The sequence below is a fragment of the Echeneis naucrates genome, chromosome 5 (assembly GCF_900963305.1).
Source record: "Echeneis naucrates chromosome 5, fEcheNa1.1, whole genome shotgun sequence".
In the NCBI taxonomy this organism is placed as follows: Eukaryota; Metazoa; Chordata; class Actinopteri; order Carangiformes; family Echeneidae; genus Echeneis; species Echeneis naucrates.
The window spans coordinates 9,262,453-9,277,767 of NC_042515.1; the positions used below are offsets into that span (position 1 = coordinate 9,262,453).

The following is a 15,315-nucleotide window of genomic DNA, read 5'->3' on the forward strand; positions in this document are numbered from 1 at the left end:
CAGAATGGGCTTTCTTGTTGAATGAATGGCCACTGAAAAACTCCACTTGAATACTTCAACCAGCACTTGTCTATTTAATTTGCATTTATTGATTTAGTTCAATTTTTGTTTATTCTTTCCGCTAACCTGTTAAATCTATGCAGCTCTGTGTAAAATGAGCTTACTGTAATCTGGATTGCTTTATTTTTAGCCCTTAGACATGACAGTGTGAAGGTCATATCTTGGAAAGCAAACAATACTACACCTAAGTTAAAAGGACCTGATCCAGCCTATATTCAGCGAGGCAACTTACAAGTTGATATCCTAGAAGAATTACTAACTCAGCCAAGTAAGCCACAGAATGATTCCAGTTTCAAGTGTTTTAACATCTTTTCACTTTGTTTTTGAAAACATGGCAACGTCCAGAACAGCAACACAACATCATCTGAAGTGGTGAGGGCCTGAAAGTGGATCATGCTGTGTGAATTGGGGTTTAAGCCCATGAGTAAGATCCCTGAGACAAAATCCTCTTAATTTTAACTCTGTATTCACTCTGTATGTTGACATTAATCTGACGTCAATTTATACTTTCAATAATAACTGACCACAAATAGAAATCCTGCATTATTATGGGTGCAACAAGCCAACTTAATGTTTCACGAGGATGTTTATCTATAAGGACACACGATCAGCCAACTAAAACTGACAGATAAATGTATTATGGCACAATCTACAATATCTAAAAGTAAAAGTGAAAAAAAGAAACATTTTTCAGGGACCTTGTGCTCCAGGTTGACGTAAAACTCTTGCCTTTTTCCAAATCTTCTACACAACCAACGCGTCGTGTGCGACACCTGGCGGCGATGGTGCGTCACTACACCTGAAAAATCATCCGCACTTCCCCAGAGTGCGTAAATCGATGAATCGATTAGTTCACTATTTTCTACAGCTGGATACCGTTTTAAGTCACAGCGTTTTTGTGTAATATTCTTGCCGTTGCGTGTTCTGTTCTGTTTTGCGGACACGAGGATTGGTGATGTTACTTCCCCTTTAAGAAAGTCTGCCTCGAGCTCAGCGCCCAATCGCGGCGCGTAAACTGAACTTTGTTGTTGTCAGCAGCTACTAGCTAGTTTCCGCTGCTGTTAGCCGGCAGGTTTGCTAACGGGACGCAGTCAATATAAACATAATTTATATATATATATTTTTTTTACGATAAAGAGGATTAACGCCAGGATCTGGTTGTTCTAACGCTATCAGGCGAGATGACTTCTTCGTGGGTAAGTTTACCTGCAGGGATGAACCACGAAGCTTCCCACCGACCACCACGCACATAAGTAAAAGTCTGAAAATAAAAGTATACTCATATGACCAAAACGAGCATTTTTCCTAAAATATAAAGCAGGCATCATTTGCTCAGCCCCGAGGTCTCATCGCGTTGTTACAGACACTGGCTCGGTGTGGAGAGTGAATCTCGCTTAAAGATTAAGGGCTGATCATATAAATATTCATAAAATGTCATCTAGACAATGCTGTAAGGTGGCAACACAACACACAAGGCAGGCTAAACTGCGGTAACTGCTACGGAACCATCTTGATTACTGACCAATTCAATTTAAAGCTGCTGAGCAACTTAATCACAGAGAATCTGTCAATTTGATGTAAAACACTTCGCATTGTGCCAAACTGAATTATTATTTTTCTTTAATGTGAATTTTAATATTCTAAAGGTTTACACCCATGTAACTGACAGTTTGTGTGGGTTTTAAAGAAACTCCTTTTTTTTCAATTTTTCTTAATGTATACTCATTAGATATCATATTTTTATGTTTAGTTAGAGATTTGGTATATTATTTGTTGTGACTTTGGTTGTTTTTCAGTCAAATTTGAGATGTTTAATACAACCATAGACATTCATGATCAGTGGTTTGGTGCTGAACAGAAGAATGAGGTAGAAGTTGTGGACAGTGTTTGGGTTTGCTGGACCTTTTCAGTCAATCCCAACTTCCCTGTCAGTACAAGTGTTCAGCAAATGATATCTAGCTTGGTGATTAAGAAGTGAAAGCAATAAAACAATGTTTAACGAAGTCAGAGAGAATTTGAAATCAGATATAAAAAAAGTATAGTAGCTGCAAAACATTAAATGCTAAAATGATCATCAATTGTGATAAAAAAAAAACAAACAAACAAACAAAAAAAAAACTATTTTGGTGTTTATGCATTAACTGGATCAGGGCTGCAACCGGCTACTATTGCTGTATCTACTTTAAATGTGGAAAATGTCTACCACACAAGTTTGTCCCCTTTTTCTGTTTGGATTTGACCGATCAGTAGTCCAGAATCTAAATATATCCTGTTTACTGTGATGCGTTATCATAAAATCCTTTATAAATCCTCACACTTAAGCTCATAACAGCAAGTACTATACATTATTGGTAAACATAGCTGTTTTTTGTTTATTTCTTTATTTACAGAATACAGAATAGAAAAGCATTAACTAAACTTTGGCTTGCAAAACACCCCCCCCCCCCAGCATTAACTCTCGACGCCATATTTGTCAAAGTGTCTGGTAATGACGCCCAGCTCCAGCTCCACGGTCCCCATGGCTTCGGTGAGCAGTCTGTATCTGTCCGCCCCGCTGTATATGAGGTCCGGGCTGCGGAGCTGCGGTCCCCCGCCGACGAACATTTGTGTCAGCTGCTCCTGCCAGGAGCCGAGCGGCCTCCATGTCGCGCATCTTATCCGGTGGTGGCCGGCGCTGGACGGGACGTGGCAGTACCCGTATCCGTAGAGCTGGCAGCGGCCGAAGGAGTCCTGGTGCCACACCTGGAGGTGAAGCTTGGGCCAGCCCTGCAGCCCCTTGGTGGCGTAGTGCAGATCGACCGGGTGGCTCCAGTACGCCATGTCCCCGATTTGGGGGGTATCCACCTGGGTCTGGCCCTCCTTCAGTCCGGACAAAAGGCGCCATGCTCCTCCCGTGTGGACGCCCCATTTGCAAAACAGGCTGCTCTGCGGGAAGCCGCTGGCCCCGACGATCTGGCCGACTATATGCACTTCTGCCATGATACAACCACACAAGAGACTCTCCCTTTTCTCCGAGTTTAGCCGCTAGCTTCAGTGCTAGCTGGGCTTAGCACCGCTGCTGTCGTCTCCTTGGTAACTCAGACCGATCCCATAGTGACGTTTTCCCTGCGGCTTGTCTCTCAGGCAGCACTTCCTGTCAAGCTGCGCAAACGCATTTTTAGAAAGGCAGAAAGGCAGAAACCAAATCCCAACTTGTGCCATATTAATATTAAGTTAAAAAAAGTAGGCGAATAATATGTACTTTGATTGGCGGAATTTTATCATAGCTAACAATATGAATTGCTGTCTGACAGACGAGAGAGAGGGCACAATTCCCTTTCTTGACTGGTTTTGCTCATTGCCTAGATATAAAGAGGTTTGCGTCTTTTTTAAAAGATAAAAAATAGAAGATGTCTTCGTATTAATTAAACGTAATCAACCACAGTGGGCGTCTGAATTCAGGCTTCCCGAATTCGCCTTGAATCCTCTTGATTTGGTTTACCCAGGCTTCAAGAGAAGAACAGGTTCACTGCGACCATGCTTTCTTTTTCTCATTTTTGTAGGAAAGGCACCATATTAAGCAAAATTTTTAGATCACATATTTCTCTTCGTTTTCAAGTGAGAAGAAATAATACAACCCCCATAGCAGACATATTAAGAGCTGATGAAAAAGTGTGGTTACTCTGTTAATTCAATATTTAGTCACCTGTCTTTGGAATATATCACTGTGTTGACAGCAGATCTGTCCCTGCACTCTGCCTTTGTAATCACATTACATTCAGAGATACCTCGACTGTTTTACAGAGACAGCGTGTGTTACTGAAACACGTGTATATGTAATCAAGCATGTAGCATGTGTATAAATACACCCTATATATAGGGTTTATTTGTAAGGATACTCTCAATTATATCACAACCCACAGCATCAAATGATGCCCATAAGCAGTTTTAAATGTTACACTCAATAAATTATACTTAAGGTGTTTTTTGAATTTAATTAAATGTTGAATGTACGTTGCTTTACTTATAGTATTCTTAGGATCTAACACCAAGTTTTCACTGGGTTTAATATGTCACTGTAGCAAACAGCCTCTCTGTCTCCTTTTCCATGCAGTCTGATCCAACCCTTGAGAGACACTTCAAGGGTCACAGGGACACAGTGACAAGTGTGGACTTCAGCTGCAACATGAAACAGATTGGTAACAGCTTAACTGCTTATTTCTCTTTCTGTGGGTTTGTCTGACTGTGGCAAGTGCATGACTGCTTTCTTTCTTTGTGTTTTTTTTTGTTTGTTTGTGTTCAGTTCATTAAACTGTATATCCTTTCTCACCAGCTACAGGCTCCATGGATTCCTGTGTGATGATCTGGAACATGAAACCTCAGATGCGAGCATATCGCTTTGATGGACACAAAGATGCTGTCACCTCTGTTCAGTTTTCTCCCTCTGGCCACCTGGTGGCCTCTGCATCCAGAGATAAGACTGTGCGTCTCTGGGTGCCCAGCATGTAAGTTATCTGTTGGAATGTCCCCACAAAGGTGAATGATGCTAGGAAATGAAATAAAACAAATAAACAGTTTTGCTAAATATAGTTTAAAGTTACATATTGCATGTAAATAACTGGTTCTTATTATTTCCATAAAATTTTATGCTGTATTGGTGTTTGTGTGTGCATACAGAAAGGCTGAGTCAACAGTCTTCAGAGCTCACACAGCTACTGTGCGCAGTGTTAACTTTTCTGGTGATGGGCAAACTCTGGTCACAGCTTCTGATGACAAGACCATTAAAGTTTGGATGGTCCATAGGCAAAAGTTCCTGTTCTCTCTCAACCAACACATCAACTGGGTCCGCTGTGCTAAGTACGGTACACACACACACACACACACACACACACATTGTTTTCACTAACAGAGCAAATGTTACCTCATTTTAATTGAATACATATGAGTAAAATTGTGCATGGAGACCTAGCCGTTTGCCTGTAACAGCTTATGATTTTGGTATACCAAAATCTACCTCTTGCAGGTTTTCTCCAGATGATCGTTTGATTGTGTCGTCCAGTGATGATAAGACTATAAAGCTGTGGGACAAGAACAGCAGAGAGTGTATTCATTCTTTTTATGAACATGCTGGGTGAGAACTTAATGCTAAACTACTTCAGTTAGGTGTGTGCATATTTGTGGGAAAAAAATGCACTAAATTAAGAGCTCAGCTAAAGCCAATATTTTTGTTTATTTTATTTCATTTTTTTGAAAATGCAGAAGAATATGACATTTTGTACTCTGCATAATGTAATGTGTGTGATGCGGTGAATGGTAAGCAATATAATCATTTTAGATGCTTTTATTTTTGTTGGCTTTTGATAATTGGATAACAGGACAAAAACGAAAATGGGTCCCTATTATCATATGTCCACTATTAAAAAATTATACTGACCAAAGCACTAAACAGCTACTGATTGATTAAAAGCTTCCCCTGAAACATAAACTACAAGCCTCAAATATGGACTGTCTTTGATTTTATTACATTTTTTTGCATTGTTTAAAAATATAATGTTAAATCTCTCCACTTGTAAAGGCTTGACCAAATGCCTTTCATTTCATGCTTTCTTTCTTCCAAGTTATGCAAACCATGTGGATTTCCACCCCAGTGGAACTTGCATTGCTGCTGCCAGTACTGACAACACTGTTAAGGTGTGGGACATCAGATCCCACAAGATGCTACAGCACTACCAAGGTAAACACACATCAAATGTGTAAAAAGGTACTGTGATGTATTTAGTTTAACATTTGAATCAGTACACATTTATCTTTAATGCAAAGTAGAAACTTGATAGTAGCAGCCAAGGTGGTCTTGAAGACATGTATTAGTAAAATATTTTTTGCTTTATTCCAACTGTCTCTGGTAAGACTGTGCTAAACATCCCAACTGAAGGCCTGATATGGCAAACAGTCAGAATCCTGTCATCCTCTTCCCCAGCTAAAGTAAAGCCTCACCTTTAAACACAGTAAAAAGCAAAGGTTTACAACAAATAACACTATGATACAATTAACACCCAAGCTTGTGATTAAACTGGTAATAAGGATTCATGATTTCTTGCATCTTCAATACAACAAATGTTGAGGCATTTTTTTTAGTCTCCTACTCAGTCTGATTCTTCTAATTAGCTCTCTTAAATGGATTTAAGCAGTGAGATGCAATAATGGATAATCGCATCTGTCTGAGGAGACTGAGCATGAAGATAAAAGCTTTTCCTCTCCTTTCCACTCCTCTGCTCTCTCCACAGTGCTGCACTTCAAATTTTGAATTTGATTAGCTTTTTAGCCAGCGTAAAGTATTATATTTTGGTTAAAATGTTGCATGATTACTGTTAAATGTCCAAAGGAATTATTGTAAAGCACAAACCATAACGTGTTTTTAATATCGTCTCATGGTTCGAAATACCTTTTTAAAATTGCTTCTTTAAGGAGTTAAGTATAAATGATCTGTATGTCTGAATGCTTAGCAGTTGTTATTACTCACTGTCCTTAGCTAATTTTCATGGGTCTGTATTTATTGAGGTGTTTACCCTGCTCTGTATCCTTGCATGAACTTAAGCTACAATAGAATTTGTCATCGCATGTTACAGCCAGCAGAGGGACTATGTCACCTGTTTAATGTCTGCTGCTGTCCTCATATTTCTCCATCAAAAACCCATTCACAACATGTTAGAATAGTTCCATGTGGAAGGAAGTTTTGATTAATTGCTAAAAGGTACTGTAGTTGACATCGTGACGTGCAAATGTAAACCTGAAATTAAGCTGTTCGAAACTTACACAGCAGCTGGGGCAGCGGGTGTGCAGCAGCAGGATCAAGGCTTCATCTTAGCATCTGAATGATTGTTTGTGTCATATCATTTCAACCAAATATTTGGTCCTTCAATCTTAGGTGTGAGAATGAGCCTTTTTACAGTTGTCTCGATTAAATATTTGTAATGTTATGATTGTTCGACCGGATCTGATTGAAGTTTTACAGACAACGGTGTAATCAAGTAAATGGCAGATTATTTGACAATGGAAAAAGTAATTTGTTTTAGCTCTAGCCTAAATTGTTACTGTCATCACAATTATTTGGGTCATGGTTTTGAATCATTAAATTGCGGAAGATTTTACTTCAGTCATGTCAGTTATAAAGTGTGTGTGTGTGTGTGTGTGTGTGTGTGTGTGTGTGTGTGTTTTCCAGTCCACAATGGTGCTGTGAACAGCTTGTCATTCCACATGGCTGGTAATTTCCTCCTTACTGCGTCCACCGATTCCACTTTGAAAATACTGGACCTTGTGGAGGGCAAACTTCTGTATACACTACATGGGCACCAGGTAGATAGACTCACACACACACACACACACACACACACACACACACACACACACACACACACACACATCCACGCATGCACGCACGCAACCCAATACCATTTAGATGTCCTGCAGGTCTAACTTTGCTTTTTACTCAGTCATGATATCATGATAGGTCATGTCTGTAGTCTGCTCTCCTGATCCTGTGTGTGTGTGTGTTTGTGTGTGCGCACATGCGTGCGTGTGTGTGTGTGATTCTGTCAGTCTGTCTAAAGGTTTCAGTGTGGACATTTCTGTGTGAGTGTTTGACATCTTTGTGAATGCTTTATTCTCTGAAGTGTGTGCATATGATGCCTTTTTTGTATGTGGTGTATTTTAGTACTTGCCAGGCGAGTGGGCAGCCCACTCATGATGACTCATCTAAGGGTAGTTGGAAGGAAACAGAACTGTGTTTCTGCCTCCGTTCCTCTGGATCCTCTCCTTCTCTTCTTCACTTTATCCTCCGCTCTGTTTCGGTCCCGTCTTTTTTTCTTTTTTTTTTTCTTCACTTTAACACACCTATGTCCTCATGTGCTCTAGGGATGTTTCAGTGTTGCCACCATCACTGTCCTCTTTTATTATTCTCTATTTGCCCCACCTCCTTCCTCCATATATCTGATGTACTCACAATTTGGCTGGCGGGACTAGTTGGCCGGACAGCTTGCTGACTGTATCAGTTTGTTTGAACAGCTGATGAACTGGCTTGCTGGGTAGTTGTGGAAATCAGTGGCTTGCCAGTACCACATGTGGTCCATCTGTTTATCTATCCCTCCATGTATGTTGCCGGTCTCTAAATTTTTCCTGTCTTTTTTTGTTTGTGTCACCTCTGCTGCTCCCCCCATCGGCCAAGATTTTTCTCTTTGTCAAGTTAAAAAGAATTTCCCTCCTTCGTCTCTCTTCACACCTCCAAATTTGTCATCTCCAGCACCGTCTCCATTTCTGTTGTTGTTCTTTTTGGCTCAGTGATGACTCTGCCAATCTGTTGGTGCTGGGAACGCACAGGGCGTTAATTGTCTCTCCTGTCGCAAAGCTAGAAACGGGAGAGACCCCCATCTGTTCAGTTTATGTGTGTTTATGTGTCTGGTCCTATATACTCTGCTGTGATTGCAAGGGCAGCTACAGTATGTGCATATAATGCATGTGAACAGACTCAACGGTTGCGAGGGAGTGTTTTGCGGTTGGATTTGACAAATGTGTTATTTACCAAGCTCCAGGAAAACCTTACCTGGCTGGGTGGAATTATGTTTACTTAATTTGTCTTTTTACTTTTCTAACTACATAGTTTCACAGTGTGATCCTAAACTTTTCATGTAGCAGGCCTTCAACTTAATACATAAGTATAATTTCGGTGTTCCATCTTTTAATGCGGAATAATACAGGCAATGAGAATCTTATTCAACTGCAGGTATATAATATGTGTCTCATATGACCATTTGACCCATTCGCACCCACTTTATGGTGCAAGCTGGTGATAGAGTTCACACCTCTGCCAACGGTTTTGTGCTTTTTCACTGATTCACAGTTGGTGGTTAATCACTTTGAAATATACTGCAAAACCCCAATAAAGACAATGTACAAGCAGACTTCTGGCCACCAAATGTGGGTGTGATCAATTTCAATGATTAATTACTAATTAGTTTAAATGGTATTGATTAACGTAATGGCGTAATCAATATAAGTGCAACAAGTCTTTCTGAGGAAAAACATCACCCGTTAACTTTACCTCCTGCATCACACCTGTTACATAGAGGGTTAAGAGGATGCTTCACTGAGCCTAACATTGGCTGTCTTAGATAGCCTCTACTACAAAGCTGGTTATCAACGGGGTTTTCCTTTCAAGTTACAAATGCATTCATGTGGAAGAAGTGGACTCTCCCATGCTTAACTTCTTTGAGAGTAGTTAATAAATAAAGTCTCCTTATGATATGAAAGGAGACGCTGATACCTGCAGGTAAACTCAATTATAGCAGCAGCCAAAAGTAATTTTCAGCTGGGTGAAATATAAACAAGTTAAACTATCAATCAAAGAGGTTAATAAGTTCATGAAGTCATAGTTTCAGGCCGAGTTCTCAAGTAAGCATTTTTTTTCCTCTTTTGTCTGATGTGTGAACAAACTATTATGAATAAATGAGGCAGAAAAAATGTTTTGGCAATGTCAGACTATTCCTGCTGCCAAAGAAGAAAAGAGCAACATAGCTAATATCTGAGGTCAATCAGATATTATGAAAATCATGGGTGATATTTAACACTGTGGATGTTTTCATTTCTTTTTTATGACAGATCTTTTTTGTGTGATTATTAGAGTTTTTTGTTTGTTTCTTTGTTTCTTTCCACTGTCACTAAGTCTCAACACCTTATTCAGAGCTGCCGTGATGGACAAAGAGTGTAAAAATATCAACTTTGTACGGAATGTTTGGGTAAAGGAATTCTTCAGGTACAATGAAATTATAACAGTTATTGTGTATTTATTTTGTGTGCTGAAACCAGTTGGGCTGTTACGTTCATTGCCCTGTCAGACTGTGTGTGTGTGTCTGGCCAGCCTGGCATTAGTCAGAGCAGAGACAGAACATGCTGCCTGTCAGGCCGTCGCGTTGTCATAGTGACACTGTCTACTTCTCTCAGGTGCTTCTGGGAAACCATTCCTCACCCAGACCAGCCTGCCAGGGTGCCAGCCACAGGACACAGCTCCTTTTTTTTTTTTTTTTTTTTCTTCCCAGCAGAGTCTGTCTGTTTCTTTCCCCTTCATTTGTTCACTACCTCCTTCGTTCTCTCTTTGAACACAGTCAGAGAGCTAAGGCTGTGACTATTGACCCTTTTCTGCATTGTGAAGTAGAGAAAAGAATAAACCGAGAGAGATCCTGATTTCTGTGTTTTCTAAAGCTGGATCCTGTCTACGCTACAGGTTCAGGTGTGCGCATTGAACCACATTCACACAGCACGCTAAACTCCTGATGATCCTTCTTGGCTCTGACCATGTGTGACCTCACTTCACCTGAGTCTCCACTTTCCATTATTGATTGTTTCACTACAGCACCCCTCCTCCACACACCCACACAGACAAACATTTAAGAGCTCCTGTTCTGAGGAAATTTTGTGTGCTTCTGAGGTATTAGGTATCAGTGAGTGCTCAAGTCTTTAAAAACAGTAGCTTACAGGGAAGTTGCCCAGTGCAGTCACTTGTCAGCCACTACTTTGGATTCTGTTTTTAGTAAATTCTGTAGTGTTTACCTTCTTGCGTTTTCTTACACCTACACTTTGCAGCCATGGTATATTTCTTGGTACTGGAAAAATATTTAGTGATTTACGTTGTTTTAAGCTGCTATGTGTAGGGCGTGAAAATAAATGAAACAGGACAAGTTTCACAGGGATGGTTTACATTTTTTTGCAGCTAATCCTTAATTCAAAAAAATATCAAGAAAAAACAAAAATTGTCCATTACAGGTTTATTAGTGGCTTCTTTTGTCTAGACAAACACAAGCAGCTAACATTCCATATAAATCTTTGCCTTAGATAATGCTGGATTTAAATAATGTTTTGTCTGCTATCAAATTAGTTGCTGATGAATGAATTTGACTCATTAGTTATAAGTTTCAGCCCCTATCATGAGATTTGCGCTGTATTTCTGCAGCACAGATCTGGCTGTGCTAGTTCTTTTTGTTTGTTTGGTTTTTGTTAGGATTTGTTGACTGCTTTCGATGTCATTTCATCTCTTTCAATTTCAGCAAACAATTTGCGGCTATGGATTTCAGGATACTTGTAGGAAGAGTACTGCAGAACTGCGATATTATTTTACTGTTCCATCACTTTCATTCTTCATCTCTATATTGTGCCTTGTCCTTCCCTCTAGGGTCCAGTAACCTGTGTGGCCTTTTCCAAGACAGGACACTACTTTGCCTCTGGAGGCTCTGATGAACAGGTAATTGCTGGTTAATCTAAATGATCCTAACACGCATCACCTGAATTAATCATCCCACTTGTGTCTGGATAGTAGAGGCTCCATCTCTTGTCCCTTTCTGCTGTTATAGCCACCAAAGTGTATCTTTAAAAAATTTGATACCAAACACAATGACCAAATTAATTTTAATGACCTGTAAAAGAAAAAGCAAAGCTGTATTTATGTAGTACATGTCGTTCTTTACAATCGTATATTATTGTGTTATATCTAAAACAATCCTTTGACCCGACCCCAGATAAGCGGATGAATGTGGATGGATGGATGAATGAATGTATGTAAAACAATATAAATTCACCCTACAGGTAATGGTGTGGAAAAGTAACTTTGACTGCGGGGAGTATGGTGACACTGTCAGACAACAACATAAAACTGCTTCCAGCATTCACGAACCACCAGCCCGCTCCACGACTCACTTACCATTTAACTTAAATCCATCTGTGCACCGCAGCCAGGTAAGTTTAGACAGCTGGGGACAAACACACTGAACTGCAAACAGAAAGCCTTTCATAGACACTGAAATAGATGTCCGATAACACATATCCTTTCTGACATGCCTATGTTAAATAATAAATATATCCATGGACACTATTTAGACTTTATCTTTCCATACGGACTGAATGGATGAGATGTCTGAGAAATATATATACTATATATCAACTGTATGGTAGTTTTGACTGTTTACCAGTGTAAAATCAATTATGTGTAGCTTCGGCCTGTGCAGAGCAACACTGCACACATTTCATTAGATTTTCATTTCATTTTGGAATTGTCTACTTTATTGGACACTTTGACAGAGTAAGATACACTGAATGGGAGATCGCTGTGTGCCCCTTAAGGTGGCTTTATACTCCAAATAGTTTGCTGAATGGTCTTATAGCCTCGGAAACCCCCCCTCACCCAACAGGAAAGGGGGGGGGGGGCACTTTTCATTTGAACAAATAGCTCCAACGCAATTTCAACAATATGCTGTCTGTCTCCCCTTCACTCTCAATAATGTTGAAAAAGTTTAATCATGATGTTTGGTATATACAAATGTATGATCATTGATATATTTACTGTATGTACAAAGTGTTCACCTTAGGAAAGAAAAAACAATTATTTTATGCTAATGATGTCTATTTCCTCCATGCATATCCTTCCTTTGAAGTTTGCAGCATAGCTCAAAACTACATTTATATCTGACATGAACCACAAAAAATACTTACTGTATTCTCCCATTTACACTTGGATATTGATAAAGCCCACCCCACTCTTCTGACTACATCAAAAAGATCAAATATAATCGTAATTATTATTAATTATCATACTACAAAATTAAGACAAAATGATAGTTAAAATGATCCAAAAATAAAGAGTTTTTGAGTTCAGACAGATTTTAAGTTATGTGACTTCTTCTTATGGATATTCTGTTTTATTAATTAAGAACTCAAAAGAGCCCATGAAAAACAAAAATGTAAGATTTCAATGAAAATTTGACTTAATGCTAACCCTGTCTTTAGTTGACATTTCCAAAATGACTTGTGGTTAAGTTAATTTATTTTTATCTGTACTAAATTTAGTATCTTAATGTTGTTAGGCATTTGTAATTTGATACCACATTTATGTTATTCTTCATGTCTACTACAGTACATGTGTCAATGCACTACCCTTAATCATAATGTTTTTATTCAATTTGACAACTTAAGGGTTTGGATAATATTATGTGGCTCAATAAATGCCACAGTCAATTAGACTATAAAAATATTCTGATGGCAATCAAGACATCCAGACTTTAAAGTCCATTTAGTTGCAGATTTTCCTCCATTGTCATGGCACTAATTCAATAAATCACCATTCTCTGTTTTGCAGTAGGAGTCTCTACTTTCACTTGATTCGATCACACCCTTTCTGACTACTGTGTAAATGTGTCTCAGGATAGAGAGCAGTTAATATACAGTAATGTCAAAAAGCTTTTTGTAGATCCATTTCAAAATGATAATTTACAAAGAACAAAATTTAATGGGTTATATTCGTTAAGGAATAGGTTTGAAGAAAATTTCTTTTTTTCTGAGTGAAGGTTGAGCATTTAATTTATGTTCAGCTTGGTTTGCTTAAATTGTCATTAAGTTGAATTCAAAGTTAGTTTTGGATGAGCATGATTATGAACTCTAACTCCAATAGTTAGCCAACTAATAACAATAGTTTAGGCTGGTGCCCTTCTGTTCATTACCTCATAAGACAGCCTCATGGGGAATATATGCTTATCTATAAACAAGAAATACTAGAAATACTGATTTTATCATTCTAATGTTATCTTTCTGTACTAGAAATAAAAAGGCATGTAAATGCAAACAGTTCAACTGGGAATTCAACTGTAATGAATACCATAGATATGAACCCAGAAAGTAGGAGAGAAGCAACAAAGAGCTGAAACCAATTATCCACTTTACTAGGCTGACGTAGCCTTGTTTCTGTTTTGTTTAGCTTACGCTAAAAAGAGTAAAAAAAAAGAAAAAAACAAACTCAAATATCGAGACCATAGACAATTCTAAGGCCTAATCACAAAACCAAGACTTAATCATCAGGGACAGCCAAAAACAGTCTCACAATGCTGACACGTCCACAAGCACACAAACAGAGACCTCATGAAATGGTTTGGATTTCAAGCCCTTCAGTCTTACTTACATCAACAAGGGCATAGCCAAGGTCCTTAACCACACGCACAACCATCCCTGTTGTTATTGATTACTCTGCTAAAAGTCTTCATTGTCTGCCTCAATTTCAGCTGCATGGACTTGCATACACTTTTTTTCCTTGATGAAACTGCATACAAGCATTATAAATTAGAAAAAAGATTTAAGAAAATGTTTCCACAACAGAGTCATTTGTCCTGTTGATTTATAGTCAAACCAGTAGTTCCAGCTGTTCCGGTTGACCAAAAAAGACATTTATCAGAAAGCTTCTGTCATATCCAAGGGAAAATGTATTTTGAAACAAGTGTTTGTCCTGCCTTTTTTTGTGTGTGTGTGTGCTTTTTTATGTTATCAGGAGATCCTTTATGCCATTTTCTCCTTCTCAATGCAAGTTTCTTTTTATCTTGCTGCTGTAATGAATAATTTTTGAATTGATTTCAATAGCCCTTCCACTTGACAGCCTTTATTACAGACTTGCCTCAAAGGGCGATTATTAAATAGGCAGCTGGCTCATGTGGAGAGAGATGATTAATGCAATGCATGAAAAGCGTGCTCATTTTCTGAGAGCAACTTTTTTTGTATAACCCTACTCTACCTTTTTTTTTTTTTTTTTTTTTTCAAATGCAAGTATCTGAAGTTTCCACACTAGTCGAAAAGCAATACTTCACACCTGCTTGATTAAAGAAATAAAGCTGAAGACATTTTAATTCTGTTGTTCAAAAATACAGACTATTACTTCCAAAGTCTCTTGGTCAATAGCAGGATCACTCAGCGTAATATCAATCTCAAAGAAATACACCATAAAACACTTAAAATGATTCAGTCATCAATAATAGATTGTATTTTAGCGTTTGTATTTGCATTTGTGTGGAGTTAATCTTTTTAAGACCAAATGATTATTGTTGAACTATAGAAATAATGTTATTAAAATAGTGTATATAATAATAGAGACTATGCAGACATGAACACACACCTCATTAACCCAAGTTAGTTCCTTTTGACACTTCTTTCATCATCTTATGAATTTCAATCTGCTGGTTGTTACAGTTAAAGTAATGGTGATAGCTGCACCTGGAAATGCCAGCTTCCTAGATTCAGCCTTTAATTTATAATTTATCTTTTCATAATTTATTATTAATAAGTCCCCCCATCTTTCATAAATGCCTGAGAGCAGAGCAGAGAAAATGTTACCAGCGTGTGTAGATGTGTTCATTTTCTTGTGTGTTCTTTCTTCAAAAGTGTATTCAAAATGTTATATGAGTTTATGGGAAGTATTCT

At 38.5% G+C, this 15,315-nt stretch overlaps 2 protein-coding genes across 3 annotated transcripts in view; one reads left to right on the forward strand and one right to left on the reverse strand.

Moving 5' to 3' along the window:
• The first annotated feature begins 1,134 nt into the window (after positions 1-1,134).
• Positions 1,135-15,315, forward strand: part of poc1a (POC1 centriolar protein A) — a 30,231-nt gene continuing 16,050 nt past the window's right edge. Inside the window, exons 1-9 of one of the 2 annotated variants that reach the window (XM_029502184.1) lie at positions 1,135-1,256; positions 4,154-4,238; positions 4,373-4,544; positions 4,717-4,896; positions 5,063-5,170; positions 5,658-5,773; positions 7,259-7,392; positions 11,258-11,326; positions 11,668-11,817. In XM_029502184.1, the coding sequence (XP_029358044.1) occupies positions 1,242-1,256; positions 4,154-4,238; positions 4,373-4,544; positions 4,717-4,896; positions 5,063-5,170; positions 5,658-5,773; positions 7,259-7,392; positions 11,258-11,326; positions 11,668-11,817 (1,029 nt within the window). In that variant the 5' untranslated portion in view covers positions 1,135-1,241. Of the gene's footprint in view, positions 1,257-2,817; positions 3,133-4,153; positions 4,239-4,372; positions 4,545-4,716; positions 4,897-5,062; positions 5,171-5,657; positions 5,774-7,258; positions 7,393-11,257; positions 11,327-11,667; positions 11,818-15,315 lie in introns of those variants that run through there. The other variant, XM_029502185.1, reaches the window with a different exon arrangement.
• Positions 2,512-3,148, reverse strand: b9d2 (B9 domain containing 2). Its single transcript, XM_029502186.1, has one exon. It carries the CDS (start codon positions 3,037-3,039, stop codon positions 2,512-2,514), a length of 528 nt encoding a protein of 175 aa, XP_029358046.1. The 5' UTR covers positions 3,040-3,148.